This window comes from Solanum stenotomum, chromosome 2, assembly GCF_019186545.1.
Source record: "Solanum stenotomum isolate F172 chromosome 2, ASM1918654v1, whole genome shotgun sequence".
Taxonomy (NCBI): domain Eukaryota; kingdom Viridiplantae; phylum Streptophyta; class Magnoliopsida; order Solanales; family Solanaceae; genus Solanum; species Solanum stenotomum.
This window is the reverse complement of record NC_064283.1, coordinates 58009575-58030476: the sequence shown is the minus strand read 5'-3', so window position 1 is coordinate 58030476 and position 20902 is coordinate 58009575. Positions and strand designations below refer to the sequence as shown.

Genomic DNA, 20902 nt, shown 5'->3' with positions numbered 1-20902 from the left:
TTTTAATTTTTCTGAAGTGTCATATGTACCCCTTTTCCGAATTCTTGCCAACTTAGAAGTTTGCCTCTTTGACCTTGCCTTCAATTGACCGTCCTCTATCTTAGGTGTAACATACAACCCTCTTCGAGATATAACATCCTCGCGAAGGTTTGCCCACCATCATAATGTGTGAGTCCAATTTTCATAATATATTTAACATGGCATGCGCTATCTTTTTTGGCCAATTATACTTCCCTGATTTGTCCTTTGGGCTGCATGACATTGAGCCCAAGAGCATGCATGTCATGTCAACCTGTGTTATGTCTTGTATAACGCTAAGTTTTCCTCTTTCTGTTGTGATGTTGAATTTTCCTAATGTGGCCTATGAGTTGTTTTTTTAAAAGTTGGCTAGCCTAGAAAGTGATTATTTTTCCTTGACCCGCTCTCGTCACCCCGCCTTCTACCATTAGCATCACAAGTATCTCGTTTAGGGACTTAACGTTCTAAGTGAGGGTTGCCCCACCATCGTACCATAGTAGTCTTGTCTATGATACCATATTTGTCACAACCTAATTCTTGATACATATTATTTGCTTTGGCCTAACAAAACCTTATAGATTTTTCAGTTGCACCACATTGATTCAAAAGCACTCATACCATGCGAACTTATACTCTATCTTATATAGCTTTCACTTTCCTTTTTCATTGTGGGATTGCCTAAGGTGTTATATATACCCCTTCTTCGGAATGGTGTTGTCAAAGGTGCGCTTAATACGCACTTAAGCCTTGAAACGACGCTCAAAATGTGTTGAGTACTTCACCTCGCTTAGTGTGCATGTCATTGTCATCATCAAGGTTTTAATACATACTATTCCTTGCCAATGAGTCTCTTCTCAAGAGGTGACACTAAACAATTGATATTTTATTTTATCATAATTTTCTTATTCATATATTTGTCATTTAAGCTTATAATTGTTAGTCTTGGACTAAACACTATCTATTTATATTTTTTCTCCCTTTGCGCCTTTTTTCATTAAAGCTCATGCTCGCTTTGCGCGTAAAACTCCAATGGACCTTAGAGCTTTTTTTGCGCTTTTTGCTTTTGATAACACTGCAAAAGCCTGCTAGTCTAGGAACCTATTAGTCTCCCTCCTTAGCCCACCCTACTGATAGTCTCCCTCCTTAACCCACCCTTCTGAGCTCGCCGTCATGGGCCTTAACTTCGCTGAGATTTCATATAATTGTACTGCAGAAGTCCGTCCTTTTTTTTTTTTATGACAAGGGAAACCCGCAGCCGCTACCCTTTGGGTGCGCACAGGGTAAAACCCCCAATCCTATGCAATAGCTCGCAAATCACATAGGAGAGGTAATCTGCACTAGGCAAGCCCGGTGCGACAAGCTCGACCCAGAAGGCAATCCCCTTGCTTTCGCTGGCAAGGAGTTTCGAACTTGAAACCTCCAATTTGGAAGTCCCAAGCCTAAACCATTGGGCCACCCTGAAGAAGTCCGTCTTTGATACCATATAAATCACAACCTAAGCCATAACATGTATTTTGTTCGCTTTGGCTCAACATACTTCATGGATTTGTCCCTTTAGCTATGTCATATCTAGGGCTGTTCATGGTTATGGTAAAAAAACCAAACTGAACCGCAATCCAAACCAAACCGATTTAAAAAAATGATATTTGGTTGGATTTTAAATTTGAAAACCGATACTATTTGGTTTGGTTGGTTTTGGTTTTACTAAAAAATAACCAAACCGAACCGATAAATTAGATATATAAATTTTATAATTATTTATATATTATTCATAAAGAAAATATAAATATTTTGTTAAATTTTAATTAACTTAAGTCTTTAACTTTACCATTTTCTCTAGCCCAACACTTTAGCCCAACTATGACAATCCTAAGTCCAAGTCCATCAAAATCCATTTTGGTCTTTACCTACCCTACTTCACATAAAATAGTCACACTTTCTTTTAATTGAATCACTTTGTTCGTGTAATGATAACTCTAGTATTGCTTAATTGAACCAACAATAACTTTTTTGTGGATTGTCCATGTACTAGGTGTTTGTGTGTATCTCGAGATACGTACGCCCTCAAAAACATTATTACTTTCAAACCGAATAAACCAGAAAAACTGATCCAAACCAACAATAACCAAACCGGCGGTTAGTTTTTTCGTTTGGTTTGGTTTGGTTTTAGAAATTTAAAAAACCGACTAAATTGGTTTGGTTTTGGTTTTAATCAATAACCGATCCAAATCGAATCACGAACACCCCTAGTCATATCTAGTCCATAGGCGCAGTGCATGCGAACTTGTGTTTTATCTTTAGATAACACTCCACTTTCCTGTCACTTTCTAATGTGGGATTTGCCTAAGGTATCATATGCACTCCCTTAGATCATGCCATCCTAGGAACTTATAGCCTGAATTTTTTTTTTTTGATAAGGTAAATAATTTTATTATTGTGGAAATTCCTAAAGCCTTACTAGCACACAGATCCAGAAATGCTGGAACAAAACCAAACTCCAATAAATGCAAAAAAAGTCTGAGAATGCATAACTTCACTGTACTGTTCTGCCTTCTCATTTCATTGCACCCTTTTCTTGAAGAACCGTTGATCAAGAGGAAGGAAAGATTCTCTGGACCACCTTTGTCCTTCTAGTACATTCTTTGACTTTGTCCTGTATGGAAATCGAAAACAAGCCAAGCATCTTTGAAGCAAAGATGTTTAACTACTGGCTGTACCCTTTACCATCTTCCTTGCCCATCTAGCCACTATTTCTGGCTGCTCGATTGGTTGGTCAAATCACACAACCAGACAGGTTCCAAAAATGGCTACGCCTCTCTATATTTTCTTGCTAGAAACAGAAAATATCTACTCCCAGCTCATATTTTTGACTTTGTACTCGTCATCTGATATGAGCGTAGGCCATGGCACCACATCTCTGTAGGATCTCGTTCTTACTATCTTTAAGTTCATTTGAAGTTCTTAAAATTTTCACAATTCTAGTCTAGTGTAGAAGCAAACTAGACTTTTCGTAGCTAGATTTATTAAAGAGAAGGAAGAGGATGTTATTCTAAACGGAGGTCATAATGGGCTGGCCCCAGAAAGGAATAGTGTTACATTACATGTGCACTATTCTGCATGTTATCAATAAGATTAGGGTCGATCATCCAATCTTGTTTTTGTTAGTTTCCTTTGTTAATCTTGGCATGTAATATGACCAGGTTTTGTCTTGGCCTTCTTTTTCTTGCTGTCTCTTGTGCATTATTGTTCTTAATGATCTCACTTCCTTCTTATTCCTTTTTTTAAGTTATTCTAATTTTTTTTATTTTGTGTTAAAATTTGTATATTAAGCTCTCAGCTATTTGTGAGATTGCCTTCCATTATCAAGACAAGATTCGACCAAGTGATTATGTGGTTAATGTTGCAATGAATATGCAGGTATTCTTTAACATCTGTTCCTATTTTTATTTGAAGTAATTTATCTACACGAAGTATACTACTCAATTGATACAAAAGGAAGAAAAAGTATATGCAGTTCAAATTCCCATGTGTATTTTTTTTTGAAATTGAATTCCCATGTATATTTTTTGTTGAGATAAATTCCTATATATTTTTTAATATGCTTTTTCCATCTTTGAATTGGTTGCTTAATGTGGATTAGATTTTACACCCAGTTGGCAGTTAGAGTTATTGTTTTGATCGTTTCCAGGAGTCATTAATGGTTTATAGGTGAAGGCAGACCGATAAAAGTTAAACCTTCGGTCTAACTCAACCCCACAAGCTAATTCATTAGATGATGACTTTTCAAGACTATGAAGAGTCCAATTCCACATTCCTCAAGGGATGTGGAACAATGTACTACCTCCTGCACACCAGCACTTGCCAACTTGGCATGGAGTCAAAAAGCACTTGGTGATTTTTTCCCACTTGTCCAAGCCTTGGTAGATAGAGTTACCTGGTACCTGTGTTGGTGGAGGTAGTAGGTATTATGTTGAACTAGTCGAGGTGCCGGCAAGCTAGCCCGGACACCAAAGTTGTTAAGAAAAAGTATTTTGGTTATAAATTTTTATCTTTAGGTGAATATGTCTAAAGTTGTTAGTCTGCAGATGATTTTACTTTTGTTTATGTTAGAATAGTAATAGGTATATACAATCCTCTTAGAATAGAAATAGGAATAGTAATAGTAATAGGAATAGTATATGGTGTCCTACTTAGAAAAGGATTGTACTGTAGTGTCCTAGTTGGAAAATGTATCTATTGTAGTTTCTATAAATAGGGTCTCTCTGTACTAATGTCGAGACAACAATTCAATAGTATATATTTCTCACATGGTATAAGAGCCTCTACGATATTGGTAGAGAATCAAAGTGCTTCTGCTGCAGCGGATGGCTATTACCCATATATGCCGCTTGTCTGGCCAACGATCATGTTAACAAAAGTAGGGCCAATGATATACGCATGAACTCCATATTTAGGGAAGAAAACTCAATCAGACAGGTCACTGTGTGTCAATTTTTGGTGACTTTCTAGGGCTGTTTTGTGTCAACTCAGATCCATCGGTATTTATGTAGCACCGTGCCATCTTTTTGGTGACTATTTTTTCATATTTAATTTGTGTAGCACCGTGCCATCATTCCGGTAACTACTTTTTCATATCTGATTTGTGTAGCACCGTGCCATCATTCCAGTGACTACTTTCTCATAGCTGATTTGTGTAGCATCGTGTCATCATTCTAGTGACTACTTTTCATATCATATGTGTAGCATCGTGTGATCTTTCCGGTGACTACTTTTTCATATTTAATTTGTGTAGCACCATGTCATCCTTCCGGTGGCTACCTTTTTTTGCATATTTAATTTGCGTAGCACTGTGCATCTCTCCGGAGTACTTCTTATATTTAATTTGCTTAGTACCATGAATTTTTCCAAACTACTTTCTCATATCTGAGTTGCTTAGCACTGTGTCTTTTTGGTGACTCCTTAGATTTGATTTGCCTAGTTCTATTCAGCTTTCTGGTGACTCCTCAAATCTGATTCGCATAGGGTTGTGCCATCATTCCGATCCTACCTATATAATTCCTCTTTTTCATTAGGGTTGTGCCATCATTCTGACCCTACCCATATTATTTCTCTTTTTCAACAGGGTCGTTCCATCCATTCAAACTTTCCTATATAATTTCTATTTTCTAGTTGGGTCATGCCATCATTCTGATCCTACCCATATAATTTTATTTTTTAGATTATGACCACTTTCAGCCATCAAATCTAGTACTCCGGCATATGAGCATGTTCCGACCAATTTTTCGGTGACTTTCTTGTTTAATATCGACTCATCTATTGATTCCAACATGATCCATATACTTTATACTAGATTTTGAGCACTTTTCGACGACCGCTGCATTGTGAAGAATTCTATATGGAGCAACCACCTAATTTTGTTGCTCAGTGGGAGTTTAGTAACCTTGTATGTCGATTACATAAGTCACTCTATAGTTTGAAATAGTCTTTGCAAACTTGGTTTGGGAAGGTCAAAACTGTAATTTTATCACTCTGTGTTTTATTGACATTATGCATCAAATTCAGTATTTCATGAGAAGACCAATCACATTGAGATTGACTGACATCATGCATCAAATCCAGTATTTCATGAGAAGACTAAGCATATTGATATTGGCCGACATTATGCATCAAATCCAGTATTTCATGAGAAGACTAAGCACATTGAGATTGATTGTCAATTTTGTGAAGTAGAGTGATCAACTTGCACATATCTCTCCAAGCTCCTCATCGGTCCTCGTATTAATTATATTTGTAACAAGCTAGATACATATGATTTGTATGCACTAGCTTGAGGGGGAGTGTTAGAATAGTAATAGGTATAAACAATCCTACTTAGAATAGAAATAGGAATAATAATAGGAATAGTATATAATGTCCTACTTAGAAAAGGATTGTATTGTAGTGTCCTAGTTGGAAAGTGTCTATTGTAGTGTCTATAAATAGGGTCTCTCTGTAATAATGTAGAGACAACAATTCAATAATATTCTTTTATATTTCTCACAGTTTCAACTTGAACTTAAATGAGTTCTGCTCTAATTTTTGCGTTTCATGAACTTATGAGCAACAGAAGGTGATCTTGCCCAATCAATTCAATAAGTTTCAGTTTTCATTATGAATTATCATTGAAGTTAAAGAAACTATATATACATCATACATGTCATCTATATGCACAAATATATACCTGGATAACAGTAGAATATGGTTGTTAAGTTTTTCGGTTTCGACTTGTGAACTTTTCGTAGAATATTGACATTAAAAAGTTAATACCTGAACAACCTGATAATTGTGATGTTACTTCTTAGCACTATCCTCCAGAAGATTGGTTGGTGGCATCCTCTTTGCCTTCAAAGTTTAATCCTAGCGTCATTCAGTCATTCTTGAATGAACTCAACCCAGACAATGTCAGGTTAGCTTTGCTCTAATATAAAATACAAGTTCCAAGTATACCCCAGTTTTTTGTGGGAAATCTTTTAAGTATTAAAGTATTAAAAGACCTCAATGAAATTTTGTTCTGAACAGAATCTTCTGGGAGTCGACAGAGTTTGAGGGTAATACTAGCATGACTGAGCCATGGTATGGAACAGCATATTCTATGGAGAAAGTTGGTGGTGACAGTATCAAGGTTTGATGGCAGCACTCTCTCATTAAATTAGTATTCATTTGTTATATTCTAATTGCAGAGACCAAAATAGTCGCCTTTTTAAACATTTGCTGACATAACAATTACTTTTGCAGCACTGGATGGAGCATGCTCCCAGTGAAGAGCTGCATCTCCCTGCTCCCAATGTGTTCATACCAACTGATTTATCACTTAAGCCTGTCTTTGAGAAGGTGCTAATGTTGAACTTATTTATTACTTCGTCTGTTCCATTTTATATGAAACTATTTCCTTTTGAGTCTCTTCCAAAAAGAATGATACCTTTTATATTTGGTAACTCTTCAATTTTAAACATCCCATTTTGCTCCTAATGGCATTTTCTTTTAGCTATATATCATGGCACAGTTAAACCATTTTAAATTTTAATGACACTTGTGGTAGGAGCCAAAAGTCTTTCTTTCTCCTTTAAACTGTATACACATTTAAACATCGTCATAAATAGTAGAATTGAGGGAGTATAGTTCTGATGGTCTTGGTTTTTCTTATATATAATTTGTCGAGCAGACAAAAGTTCCCATACTGCTGCGGAAGTCACCTTATTCAAGGTTATGGTATAAGCCCGATACAGCATTTTCATCTCCAAAAGCCTATGTTATGATCGATTTTAGTTGCCCATATGGTGGACATTCTCCAGAAGCTGAGGTTCTTACTGAGATATTTACACGTCTATTGATGGATTACTTGAATGAATATGGTACGTCTGCAAGATATTGACTAGTTATGCACTGCCGGGCAACTGTTCTACAATAACTCTGGACTTAACTTCTTAATGTTAATATTATTATTCATTAACTTCTTCACACTTCCAATATATTCTTAGCAATTGCTTTTGTTTTTCTCTGCAAGATATAACACTTCTTCAAAATCTCTTCCTTTGCATCTTTCAGCTTATAATGCACAAGTTGCTGGTCTTTATTATGATATAAGCAAAACAAACAGTGGTTTTCAGGTGATCATCTTGTTTCCTATCTCTATCATAGAAACTTTTGAAGAGATTTATTTATTTGTGGGTGTGTAACCTTTTTCTTTTTTTCAAGTTTAGTTCTTCCATGCACTACGAAATACTCGCTACATCCATTAAACCCATATTTGTTTAATGAAATAGTCGCTACATCCATTAAACCACAGTATTAGTATTTGGGCACCATGTTTCTCTAAGGTTTTAGCTTTAAAGTGCTGATATGTCATATGGTAGGGGAGTTAATCCCAGATCTAACATTGAAGGATTTTAGGTTCTTGTCTGTACTGAATACCAAGTCCTAATGTTAATTTTAACATTGTTAGGCTTCTTTTAGCTGGCTCAAAGCTATTTAATCTTTTGATGTCATTTAAGGATGAACTAGCTGCTTCATCCCGTCTTCTTGAAGTGAATTGATATTGCTACTTCAATGGCTGTTAAGTTTCTTGCATTTTCTGCTCTTACCTGAAAACGACTATGCATTTTTCCTTCATTTATTCCCCTGTTCTTCCTCTCTTTTCTGCAGTTGACATTGGTTGGATATAGTGACAAGTTGAGAGTCTTACTGGAAGCAGTTGTTGAAAAAATTGCGAAATTTGAAGTAAAACCAGACAGATTCTCTGTGATCAAGGTGAGCACCAGCAATTTTTTGCTGCTTATCGACACATCAACTATTTAGGCTCTCCAAGAATGCATCATACTCTATATGCATCTCATTGAGGCAAAAAGGTTACTCTTTGGCAATTGGCTTTAAAATAATGGTCCTATTATGCCATAGTCTTGGCCAGATGAACAACGATAACTTAGCAGATAACTATAAGAAAATTCTGAGATTCATATTCTCAACAATGTTTTTAAAGTTCACAGATAAAATTTCTGAACCAATTCCTCATGCAATCAATATCTAAGTTCTTCATTTTAAGTTCCCAATTTCACTCTTTTTCCCCTTTTGTCAAAGCATTGTTAGAGTTGCATCAGGCACTTATCGCTTCATTTGGTGTTTTGAAGAGCAAGTTTGCTGTCACATCTATTGGTTTATTTGCATCTATCTATTCTGCTTTTAGATACTATTGTGTGCATCAACATGTCTGCCAGCTACCTCTAGCTTTAGTTTGCAGTTGTCTTCACTGTACCATCTTCTTATGAATGATTCATGATTATTTATTCTTGATGTGTCATACTCAAGTTTTTCAGTCACCTCATACAAGAATGTTGTGTAGAAAGATCAGTTGCTTCTTTCCTGTTGCTTAATATGTTCTTATGAGGTTACAAAGGACATAACACCTGTAAGTAGTGGAGTTCTACTGTGTGGACTTGTAAATATCCTTGTTCCATGTACGCACTAATGCATACAGACACATACATATACAATTCTAGCAGACTAGCACAATTAAATTAAAGTCAGATTGCCAAAATGGACCCATAGGAGTATAAGAAATCAGCTGCATAATTAAAAAGAGTTCCTAAAGATAAGGAGTCTCATTAAATATTTGAATCCCATCCTTATGGTATTCTCCATTGATTTTTAAGACCTCTCTGTCTCAAAATAATGATGTACTTTTGACCTGTTAAGTTTGAATAAACTATTATTTTGAACTTGCTAGACAATTTTTTAAAATAATAGTTTTTAAAAAGATTGAGCAATTTGTAAAAAAGATGTCACCTCAAAGCTTGAAATAAAATAAATTATATTTATTTGGATACAAAGAGACAATTTTACTATTTTTTTGGAGTAGTTCAGTTTTCCCTGGATGAACCAAAAAAGTGAAGTAGGTCATTTTTATTGGGATTGAAGGAGTAACATACAAATTTCTCTAGGTAACTCCATTATTTTCCTTCTTTTGTTCCTTCAGTTCTTCTAATGATTTTGTCGTTCAGTGTAATTCAAACAAAACAAATAGGATATTACACAAGTCACTTTTTAAAAATTTTTATTTGGGTCCTTTTTGTTAGAATTTACTCTTGGTCATCTGGATGTGAGAAGTATGTGTCACCATTACCTGCAATGTTGGTTTTCTGTTACGATGTTGGCCAGCCTTCTTAGATTTTTATATTTCGTGGTCCATTGTTAACTCATGAATTTTACTGATATTTCTCTTTATTTCCTCCTTTTTAATCTATTTCTATTTTCTAATCAAGAGCATAACCACCACTCTTTTCTTGTTGATCTCCTTTTGTTAATAGGAATTGGTGACAAAGCAATATCAGAATTTCAAGTTCCAACAGCCATATCAGCAGGTTATGTATTACTGCTCATTACTGCTAAAAGACAACACATGGCCTTGGAATGAAGAACTTGAAGTCCTTCCACATCTTAAAGTTGATGATCTGGTTAAGTTCTATCCGCTTTTGCTGGCAAGGTCCTTTATGGAGTGCTATGTAGCAGGTAACTTTTCTCAACGGCCATTTAAGTTGTTTAATTTTACATCTATTAACTTGTGAAATTCACTGCCTTTCTCAGGAAATGTTGAACAAGCTGAAGCAGAGTCCATGATACAGCTTATTGAAGATGTGTTCTTCAAGGGTCCGCAGCCAATATCAAAGCCTCTATTTGCATCTCAGCATCTGACAAACAGAGTGGTTAATCTTGAAAGAGGTGTAAATTACTTCTATGCTGCAGAGGGCCTAAATCCAAACGATGAAAATTCAGCTCTTGTTCATTATATTCAGGTAAATCTTAAGTTGATGGAATGTGCATGGAGTTGACAGCAAGTTTCTCTCTTCTTCTTCTTCTCTTGTTTTTTTCATAGAAAAAATTGGTAAAAAGGTTATCTCAAATGAGTTCCTTGGAGGTCCAATACTTGCACAAAATTAATATGTGCCTAGAAGAAAAAGTTTTCCATTTTATTGGATGAAACCTCATCCAAAACCAAAAGTAGGTGCTGGATACCCCAAGCCAAAACCCTTGCCTTGCAACTATTTAGCACCAGCAGAACTTGTAGAGTGCTTCATTTTATATGGATTTCTGTCAATACTTAATTTGCTCTAGTCCCCTCATTCGTGGTTCTGCTTTGTTATGTTGCAATTCCTGTTACTTCCTTCTTGCCACTTCTGATAAGGTAAATAATTTCATCAATCTGGAAATTTCCATTATATAAGAAGGAAGTAATACCAAAAAATGGGAGACTACAAAATATGGTTCGTTACAAAGCACACATAAAGTTACTGTGTATTCACAAAAGGCTCACCATCAAATAAATGATGAGCATAGGTCACTTACAATCTCATCAGAGCATATCAAACTACCCTATGGGAGATTACAAATTACCTATAAAGTCTGCATAAAGTTCTATATCCCCCATCATATCTTGTTTACACCAAAAGTACAAAAGACTAAGTCAATTCATTCTAATTTTCTGGATGTTGTTCCTCTTATCCTCAAAGCATTTTCCATTCCTTTCTTTCCATAGGGACCACCAGATGCAGGCTGGGATTACCTCCCACCAATCTTCATTAGACTCCGTTCTTCCTATCTCCTTCCAGCTGTAGAGCAAATCCTTAGTGGACTTTGGAATTACCCAACATACACCAAGAAGACCAAGAAACATGTTCCATAAGCTTGTAGCTACTTTGGAATGAAGGAATAAGTGACTATTAACTTCTGCATCTTGATCACACATAAAGCATCTTGAGTATATTTGTCTGCCTTTCTTTTGAAGCACTTCATGTGTTAAGCAGGCCCTTTTGCACACTAACCAAGCAAAACATGAGATCTTCAAGGGTATTTTATCTTCCATATTAACTTCCGTGGCCAGTTTTTGATCTGTGTTTGGCCAATATTGTATCTACAGTAACAAAGTCTGTAAACACACCTTTGCTTTGCCATCTCCAATTAGGCTTATCAGGTTCAGTGGAGGTGCCTGGGAAGGCATTGAGGATCTGAAACAGATTAATGACCCTCTCGATTTCCCAATCATTGAAAGCTCTCTTGAATATGAGATTCCAACCCTGAGGGCTCCATAGTTGTGAGATTGTGGCCTTTTTTTGAGTGGTGAGCATAAACAGGTCTGGAAAGAGTGATTGCAGGCTTTCATCCCCAATCCAATGTTCATTCCAAAAATCAATTTTCCTACCATTTCCCACTTTTAGTGAGATGTTGCCTTTGAATTGGGGCCATAATCTTCTAATAGTCTTCCACACACTGCATCCAAAAGTTCCAAGAGCCTCCTCAGTAATCCAATGGCTTTGTAGTCCATACTTCATTGTGATGACTCTTTTCCAGAGTGACTGATCTTCGATGCAAAATCTCCACAACCATTTTTGAAGGAGACAATTGTTCTGAAGATTGAGCTTTTTTATTCCCAACCCCCCTTTTTTTCTGCTAAGAGTAAGAGTATCCCACTTAACTAGATGGTAAATTTTGTGCTCTTTATTTCCATTCCATAGGAAAGACCTTCTAAGTTGATTGATCTTTTTCACAGTGTTCTTTGGAATAGGAAATAGGCTCATCATATATGAAGGAAGGGCATCAAAAACTGATTTAACTAGAGTCAACCTACCTCCTAGGGAGAGGTATTGACTCTTCCACCTAGCAAGCTTTTTGTTACATCTCTCCAAAACTTTACTCCACACAACTATCTCCTTATTTTGTGCTCCTAAAGGCATGCCCAGATACCGTGTAGGTAGGGTTGCTATTTGGCAGCCAAGATTTCTAGCTAGCAACTCCATATTATCCACTTGGTTCACAGGGTAAAGAAAACTTTTTTGCCAATTTACATGCAGACCAGATATACCATCAAAGATGGTAAGGATTGCTCTAATGTGTCTAATTTGTATCACCTCAGCCTCGCAAAAAACTAAAGTATCATCTGCATATAGTAGATGAGTAATCCCCACCTCATTGTCCCTATTCCCCTGAGTGTGAGCCTTAAAACCTTTAATCCATCCATTAACATTTGCTTTTCTGATCAAGTGATTTAGGCCTTCCATGACTAGCAAGAAAAGAAAAGGTGACAGAGGGTCACCTTGTCTCAAACTTCTTTGTGATTGGAAAAAACCTTCAGAGTTTCCATTTATGATCGGGGAGAATTTAACAGTGGATCCAATTGAGCCATTTCCTCCCAAATCCCATGTCCTTTAAAACCTTCAGCAGAAAAGACCAATTAACATGATCATAGGCCTTCTCTATGTCCAACTTACATAAAATTCCAGGAATTTTTTAACTCTGGAGTCTACCAACTCTTTAGCAATTAGTGCAGCATCCATGATTTGCCTTCCTTTCAGAAAGGCCATTTGGTGTACATCAACCAGCTTCCCCATTACTGTCTTCAACCTCTCAGTGCTATCAAGCTAATAGGCTTGAAATCTTTCAATTCTTATGCTCCAGGTTTTTTAGGAATCAGTGCTAGGAAGGTGGCATTGAAAGACTTTTCAAAAATTTATTTTGATGGAAATTTTGAATTGTCAGCATCAGATCCTCTTTTACAATTCCCCAACAAGATTTAAATAAACTCATTGTGTAGCCATCTGGACCTAGAGTTTTATCTCCATCACAAAGTTGTAGGCATTGCAAGACCTCAGATTCAGTAAATGGTCTTTGCATCCAATCAATTTCTTCCTGAGAAATAGTTGGACATTCCATAAAATCAAAACTGGGTCTCCACTTCTCAGATTCAGTGTAGAGTTCTTTGTAGAAGTTAATCACGGTGTTCCTGATCTCTACATGGTCTTCTACAACCTCTCCTCTGTCTATCAATCTATCAATAGTGTTGATCCTTCTGTGTGCTGTTGCCATTCTCTGAAAGAACCTTGTGTTATTATCTCCTTGTTTCAGCCATAAAACCCTTGATTTTTGTCTCCATTTCAGTTCTTCATTTTTTGCCAATTCTTCCAGCTCCACTACTATGGTGGCTCTTATTATCACTTCATCTTCAGTCAATTCCCTGGTTTCTTGTATCAAATCAATTTCTGCCAGTTCCTACAGTAAGCTATTTTTCTTACTAGTAAGCTCCCCAAAATTTGACTTGCCCACTCCTTAAGTTTCTGCTTTAGCATTCTTAGTTTTATATTCAATTTGTAATCAGGGAAACCTTCCACTAGAAATTCATTCCACCAGCTCTGAATCAAGTTGGTGAAACCCTCCACCTTAAGCCACCAATTCTCAAACTTAAAATTTGACCTTTTCTGCTCCCAGTTACCACTTTCTAACAAGATAGGACAGTGTTCAGATAGCACTCTAGGTAGTAACTTTTGCCTGATGTTTTTGAATTTTTCTTCCCATTCCATCGAGTACAAGAATCCCACTCCAGATTCTACTATCCCACAGCAACAGGATCCCCCCACAACTGCCTTCAGCTTCCAAGTATCCGCATTTCATCCACCTGCATGACCATAGTTGTTTGGCCATTACTTCTAAATCCTTGCTAATCTTTGTTTCCTGTAAACAATAAACATCTGCCTTCCACTTTTTCATTAGACTCTTCACCATAGTTCTCTTACTCTGATTGTTCAGCCCCCTGACGCTCCAGGTAATCAAGTTTACTTTCAATTATAAGTTAGACTTAGATTCCTCCCTCTACTTCTGCTTCCTTCCACCTCTTCATTTAGGTTGGATTTTAAGTTTTTCAGTTCATTCTTTCCAATACCTCTTCTTTTTGGAGTAATGACTGCCTTGCCCTTCCCCTTCTTATCAAGCTGTGCTTTCCTCTCATTAATCTTCATCAACAAAGCTATGGTTTCTCTTTCGAATCCTTCGAAAGCCACCCCATATGTGTTGCTCAAATCTAGGATATGAGAATTTACCCAATTTGAAGCTTCTGTTTCGCAATCTTCTTGGGAATTTGGAAGCTGAATGTTGACTGGTTCTGCATCGTGAATATGTTGAAGTTGCATGTCTTGTTCTGTTGATTGTGTATCGTTTGTCTCCCCTCCTCCTTTTTCATAAGAAGTTTGTTGTGTACTCATCATCACCAATTCTGTTTGGATGCAAGATAAAATTCTCTCCCCCATCGACTTGCTTCACCATGCTTGATTCTTTCGCTGTGTTTGTTTCCCAGTTCCTGAAGGCTTCCAGAAATTTAGTTGCCAGGTCTTTTTTTTCTGCCATGTGATTGTCACGCGAGGGTTCATTAAAGTTCATGGGCCTTTTTGAACTCACAAGAGGATTTGTAATGTCTGGATGCTTTTGACCTATTGGGCCTGCGTTTGAGGGCTCCTGGCCCAATTTTTTTGAATTCAAAGTGGGTCCACCAGAATTCTTTTTTAACAGCTCCCCACGTGGTCTCCTGCTGACACCACAACTTTCCCCTCTTTTATCCTCTGGATAAATCCTCGATAACTGCTGGGTAATGGGTTTCCCCTTTCCCTCTTCTACGATGGTGAACTTCGCCAGAATTTCTGTCCACAGTTGCATGGAAAAGGAGATTCCAGCATTGATAATGGTCACCTCCTTCGGGATCCTTGACCCATCGCCTTTCACTTTGATTCGAGCCCATTTGAGATGATTCCGTAGTTGTGTCTCTTCTTCAGTTTCAATTCAACCTCCACAGAGATCTCCGATGGCCTTGAAAACAGTCTCTGACCAGAGATGTAGGGTAAGGCCTACAATCTTGGTCCAGGTCGATGTTGATTTATTCTCCATATTTGTGGCCGCTAAAGTTGGGGACCACCACTCTAACCGGACCCTCGAGTTGTTCCAAATCCACTCACCTGCAATCACTTGTTCTGCCGTGGTTTTCATCGCAAACTCAAATAAGAATTTTCCAGCTCCCATCTCATAAATGTTTAGTCCATGGCTTTGTCTCCAAAACTTGTTTGCCCAGCTTCTCACTTCTGCTAGGTTTGGCAGTACATTATTCTTTCCTTCAAAATCTCCAACTAGTCTTCTCTGCAGAACTTCATTGTGGGTGTTTGAAGATTCATTAATGCAAATGATTCCCTCTTCCTTCATTAATGTTGCTTGGGCATTAACTCCGTCTCCTTTTCTATTAGTCCATTTAATGCTCCTCACTGCCTCTGCAAAGGAGAAATTATTGTCTACCAACCTCTGCTTTGTACTTTCCACCTCCTTTCTATGACTAGAAAGGAATCTCCCCATTTTGTCTGCTATGTTTTCCCATCCTGAGTTCAAAGTCAACTTCGGGATTATGATAACAGACTTCCTTCTTCCCCTTATGTTTATCAGACTCAGATATCTGCCATATTTGTTGAAATTCCTAGCACAATATATTTCTGATAGAGGTTCTAGTCTCCTCCATCTCTTCACCACATTTCCTTTCGTCCTTGAAGCTTCCCGCATGACCTGAGTGATCCAGATCATTGATTCCTTGTTGAAAGAAGTTCTAGTAACGTTTCTTTTACTCCTCTTAGTCCATTCGTACTAGTCGCCCGTCGTTCCCTTGATTCTCTCGAGATCGAAGGATTTAAAACCTACTGCAAAGTAAATACAGTCCTCCATTGATCGGAGGAGGGTTTAAGGAAAGAAAAGGAGGGAAGTTGAGGGTGGAGGTTCCCGGTGATCAGAAGGACCACTGGAAAATGGATGTTGGTTTTGGATCTAGTGCATAGCTTGGGAATCGTGCTTGAGAGTGTTTCTCTCTCCACGTGAAAAGCTACGCGACATTAATTTCACACATAAAGTTCTATACAGATGGGAACCTCATGGATGAATGAACCAAAAGGAGGGCAGAAACAAGAGGTTGTTCCTCATATGCACAATGTCCATGTGGAGAGAGAGGAACAAAAGATGTTTTCATGGCACCCCAATTCTCATCCCTACCCTTAAAGCAAGTTTATTGATTACTCTTTTTGGTTGGGTTTAAAGACCAGATCTGCTTGATGAACTTCCCAACTTTCCAAGAACTCCAACACACAAAAGCCTCTCTCAATGAGCTTGGCATGGCCCAAGTGAGTCCAAAAAGTGAGAAGAGCATGTTCCATAGGTCTGTTGCAACTGTGCAATGAGGAAACAGGTGATTGATAGATTTTGAGTTGCATAAGCTCATGTAGCATCTGTTTAACTATTTGGAATTTCCTCCTTATGAGGTTATCCTGTGTCAAGCAAGAATCTTTTAGAATAACTTTAGGTGGCAGCTTAGTTCTCCAGATTAATTTAAGAATTTTGAAACTTATCGTTTAGAACAAGCAATAAAAATTTATGTGGCCATAAATCATCTCATTAAGGGTAAAATGGAAAGTTTAAAGCTAAATTATTTCTAAATATGGAAAGGCGTATTTCTTTCTAGGATAAAGGGAGTAGTATTTATTCGTTTGTACTTTGTAGTAATGACATATCAAGTTGGAATTGGCAACTCCTCAACTTTGGTGTTGACTCTTCTTTGTAGCGGGTATCCCATAGAGTACCCATATTACCTTTTATTTCTGAATTAGATGGTTCTTCTAGAGTCATGTAATTTTCCCACATTCTTGAATATTGATCTCCATTGAGGGGTCTTTCCATTTTTCAACATGTAGGTCTCCTTGATTTTGAAATCTGCTGCCTTGCTATCATCTCATGTTTCTTAATTCTTTCTTCCTTCTGGAAAAATTCCTTTATGGAGAATCATTCTAACTAAGGCTACCTTATAAGTCAATCTTGTGAGAATAATATGCCTATCGCGATGGCAGTTTTCCTGAGAGCCTTTTTGAATTTGATCATGAACTTCTAATCAAATAGTGCCTGATCCTGTGAATGGATTGAAGTGCTTGTTTTAAGGCTTAGCGTAATTTGAATAATCAATTTCTTTTCCATGACCTGTAAATTCCGTTTGTGCTGCTGTCATGAGTAGTGAGAGTCCTAGATCTTCTAGTTCTATAACTTTACTCAACTTTTTAATGATCATAGTTATCTGTAACAAATTACTGCTTTAATCTCGAGAAGATATTTCTTTAAATATTGGATGTCTTTCAGAGCTTTATTACTGGTCATGGATGATTTTGTTTTTCTCATTTATTGGAACGAGAACCTTGACTACAGATATGCCAGTAAAGATTTTACCAATCATCTTCAAGATCTTTTGACATATGATTATTCTTTTCTAAATGGAAAAGAAACCTGTCTAATGCTTTTGTAATGAATTGTGTCATCAATCTTTTCCTGGTTCTTTGCTTCTCTAACATATTTGCTTGAGTTTCCAGGTGCATCAGGATGATTTTATGCTGAATGTCAAACTTCAGCTTTTTGCTCTCATAGCAAAGCAACCAGCCTTCCACCAGCTTAGATCAGTCGAGCAACTTGGTTATATCACTGTGCTCATGCAGAGGTATGTAGTGTGTCTTTTACTGAACACTGTTCGGCAAGTTGTTGGCTATTCATCCTTAAAAAGTTTTTGTTTTCACCTCAAGTGGACTAATATTCTCTTTCTAGGAGCGACTCTGGTGTTCACGGGGTGCAGTTTATCGTTCAGTCAACTGCAAAGGTAAGGATTTTTTATTATAGGTACTTTGGAAGGAAATAAGATTGGGCATTTATAGATTATGACAAATCTACTGGTTGAGTTTGGCAGGATCCCAAATACATTGACTCAAGAGTGGAGTTATTTATGAAGATGTTCGAAAGCAAGCTTTATGAGATGACTAGTGATGAATTCAAGGTGCGCTTAGTAACACTTCTGCTTCTTTTTCTAGCGATGAAGGTAACCTGTAGCAACTGAATTAGTCTCAGTATTGTCAAGAAGGTCCAGTAAGTTGACATCTTCATTTCTTATCAGCCCGTAATGGATTATTATTATGTACTTTTGATAACTCAAATTATTATCACTGGCGGAAGGGAAAAATAACCATTGACATAGCACAAAGATGGTATAACGTACTATGTGGATTTTTATCAACCCTTAAAAAATACATTCAACTGTATATAATATGGAATAGAACTAAAAGGAGCTCTTGCTCTCCAAAATGGAGTATTATGTTTTGCACTTTTTTCTTGTTTGAGAAGGAAATCTTCAGAACGGAGTTTTAAATCCCTTCAAAGAGTTTCTGTTTGTTCCCTACAAATCAGCCAAAAGATGCATCCAGGCGAGACTTCCAATGGCTCTTTTTTCCGTTGGAACCTTCGCAATCTCAAACTTGCCTGTGCTTCCTCTTTACCAAAAATTAGCCTGTGCTTCCTCATGGACGATTTCTCAGACAGCTGCTGTGCAGTAAATAGTCCATGTCCTCTCTATTTGCCGTACAAAAACATCAACTAGCTCCTCCTCAGATTGTGGGCATGAGTATAGCACTCCTAGTTCACATAATCAGAGGGCGCCACCTTTTTAGGAGCCTTTGACTTCCACGTGGTTCCATGTTTTGACTCAGCATAATTGCATACACTATCATAATTTTATTTCGTCAAAAACTTCATCGTTGATGGTCCCCCACCCACTCTTTAATAAAGCACTCCGGATTGTATACCTAGCTAGCTACTGTTGTTTATTAATCAATAGGATGTAGGTTTTGTCAAAGTTTTTGTGTTTGCAATACATGGTGGGTTACTGTTATCTGTCTTTATACTTTGATAACTTTCCAGTATAGCTTTCTTGTCTCTTAACTTTTGTCCGTTTATGACACAGAATAATGTCAATGCACTTATTGATATGAAGCTTGAGAAACACAAGAATTTACGCGAGGAATCTCGATTTTACTGGAGGGAGATCTCAGATGGGACCCTCAAGTTTGATAGACGAGACCGTGAGGTATGAAAATTGTTACACTCATGTAAAGAATCACTTTCATTTCATGAGCATTTGTCAGAGTTAATGACTCTACTTCTTTATGTTTTATTTTTGCACAAAGTGAAACTGAACTGCTGTAAAAGGAATAGGTCAAATATATGATATCACCCTTCTATGTAGAATTCTTATGTAGGTTTTAACCTTTTTGACCACATAATAACATTTCCAGTGTAATTCCACAAGTGGGGTTTGGGGAGGGTACAGTGTATACAAACCTTACCCCTACCTTGGGAGGTATCGAGGTTGTTTCCGATAGACTCTCGGCTCAAGGAAAAGCATATCAAAGTAGATCAAAATGTATTAGTGCAATTGTTATTTCGGAATAATCTTTGTTTTTTTATTCTAGAAATGTATGCATTTTGAGTCCTCATTTTTTACTGTAGTTAGTGGCTCACGTAGAAAACCTATAATTCATTACGTTAATTGATGTCTCACTTACAGTAATTTAAGTATGGATCAGTCTGTGGCTTGTGTCCGTTCAGCAGCCTATCTTACTGTCCTTTTCATTGTCAGTCTGGTATTTCATGACTGCTGAAAGAAATTCAAAATGTTTCCACAATCGTAGGGGAACAATGTATCTAATCAGTTGTCAATGATATTGATGAAACAGATTGACGCGCTAAAGCAACTGACTCAAAAGGAGCTGACTGATTTCTTCGATGAATATATTAAAGTTGGTGTTCCTCAGAAGAAGGCCTTGAGTGTCAGAGTCTATGGAAGCTCACATTCTTCTCAATTCCAAGCACATAAGAATGAGCAGATGGAACCAAATGCAGTTCAGATAGAAGAAATATTTAGCTTTAGACGATCTCGGCCTCTTTATAGTTCATTCAAAGGAGGCTTTGGTCATGTGAGATTGTAAGAGGTAAGCATAGCTGCTCAAGAAGCTCCCCGATACAGTTGATATGTTGGCGAGTCCATTACTGAAGCAGTTGATCTGCAAATTACCTCTCTCGTATTCAGTTGTGTCAATTTGTCAGTTGTACGAGGGCTTGTGGTAGGCATGTGAGTTGAATTGCTCAACTGATTTGATGATGGACTGCTTAGAGATTTGGAGAAGTAAATGTAGACTGACATTAATTTCTGTTTTGATTGCTGAATATAATTGATCAGAAGACAAGAAGTGACATGAATGAAACCTGAAAGGGAAATTATTCATTCATTGATTTGATGGGATGAATAAACTACAATATACTTCAGTGTTTTTTTGTTACTTAAATCTTCTTGATGTTACTAGTGTATTAGGCAAACTTATCAGGTGATCTTTTTCTATATGTCCAAATTTTAATGGATAGAATTATTTGGTATTTGTGTTGATGGGAGGTAGTAGGTGCCTCATAGAATTAGTCGGAAGTGTACATGCTGGTTCGAGCACTACAGTTATTAAAAAAAGTTGTTTGATAGATGTTCATATGTGATGTTAGCTTTATGAGATCATAAAGATAGTGTTTTATCATGTAATTGAGTATTTTCTCTTTTTTCATAATGGTAGTATTTAGATTAGTTTACGTGCATTTCACGAAGTCCTCCATTTAGTGGCAAAATCAGAATTATCACTGAGAGAGTTAAAAAAATGAA

General features: G+C 37.1%; 1 protein-coding gene across 1 annotated transcript in view; it reads left to right on the top strand.

Moving 5' to 3' along the window:
- Positions 1-20537, top strand: part of LOC125856874 (insulin-degrading enzyme-like 1, peroxisomal) — a 30038-nt gene extending 9501 nt beyond the window's left edge. Inside the window, exons 13-26 of the mRNA XM_049536523.1 lie at positions 3349-3435; positions 6360-6463; positions 6577-6679; positions 6793-6888; positions 7220-7409; positions 7603-7664; positions 8200-8304; positions 9858-10059; positions 10135-10343; positions 17748-17872; positions 17977-18028; positions 18116-18202; positions 19163-19285; positions 19935-20537. Coding sequence (XP_049392480.1) covers positions 3349-3435; positions 6360-6463; positions 6577-6679; positions 6793-6888; positions 7220-7409; positions 7603-7664; positions 8200-8304; positions 9858-10059; positions 10135-10343; positions 17748-17872; positions 17977-18028; positions 18116-18202; positions 19163-19285; positions 19935-20186 — 1797 coding nt within the window. The 3' untranslated portion in view covers positions 20187-20537. The remainder of the gene's footprint in view (positions 1-3348; positions 3436-6359; positions 6464-6576; positions 6680-6792; positions 6889-7219; positions 7410-7602; positions 7665-8199; positions 8305-9857; positions 10060-10134; positions 10344-17747; positions 17873-17976; positions 18029-18115; positions 18203-19162; positions 19286-19934) is intronic.
- The last annotated feature ends 365 nt before the right edge of the window (positions 20538-20902 follow it).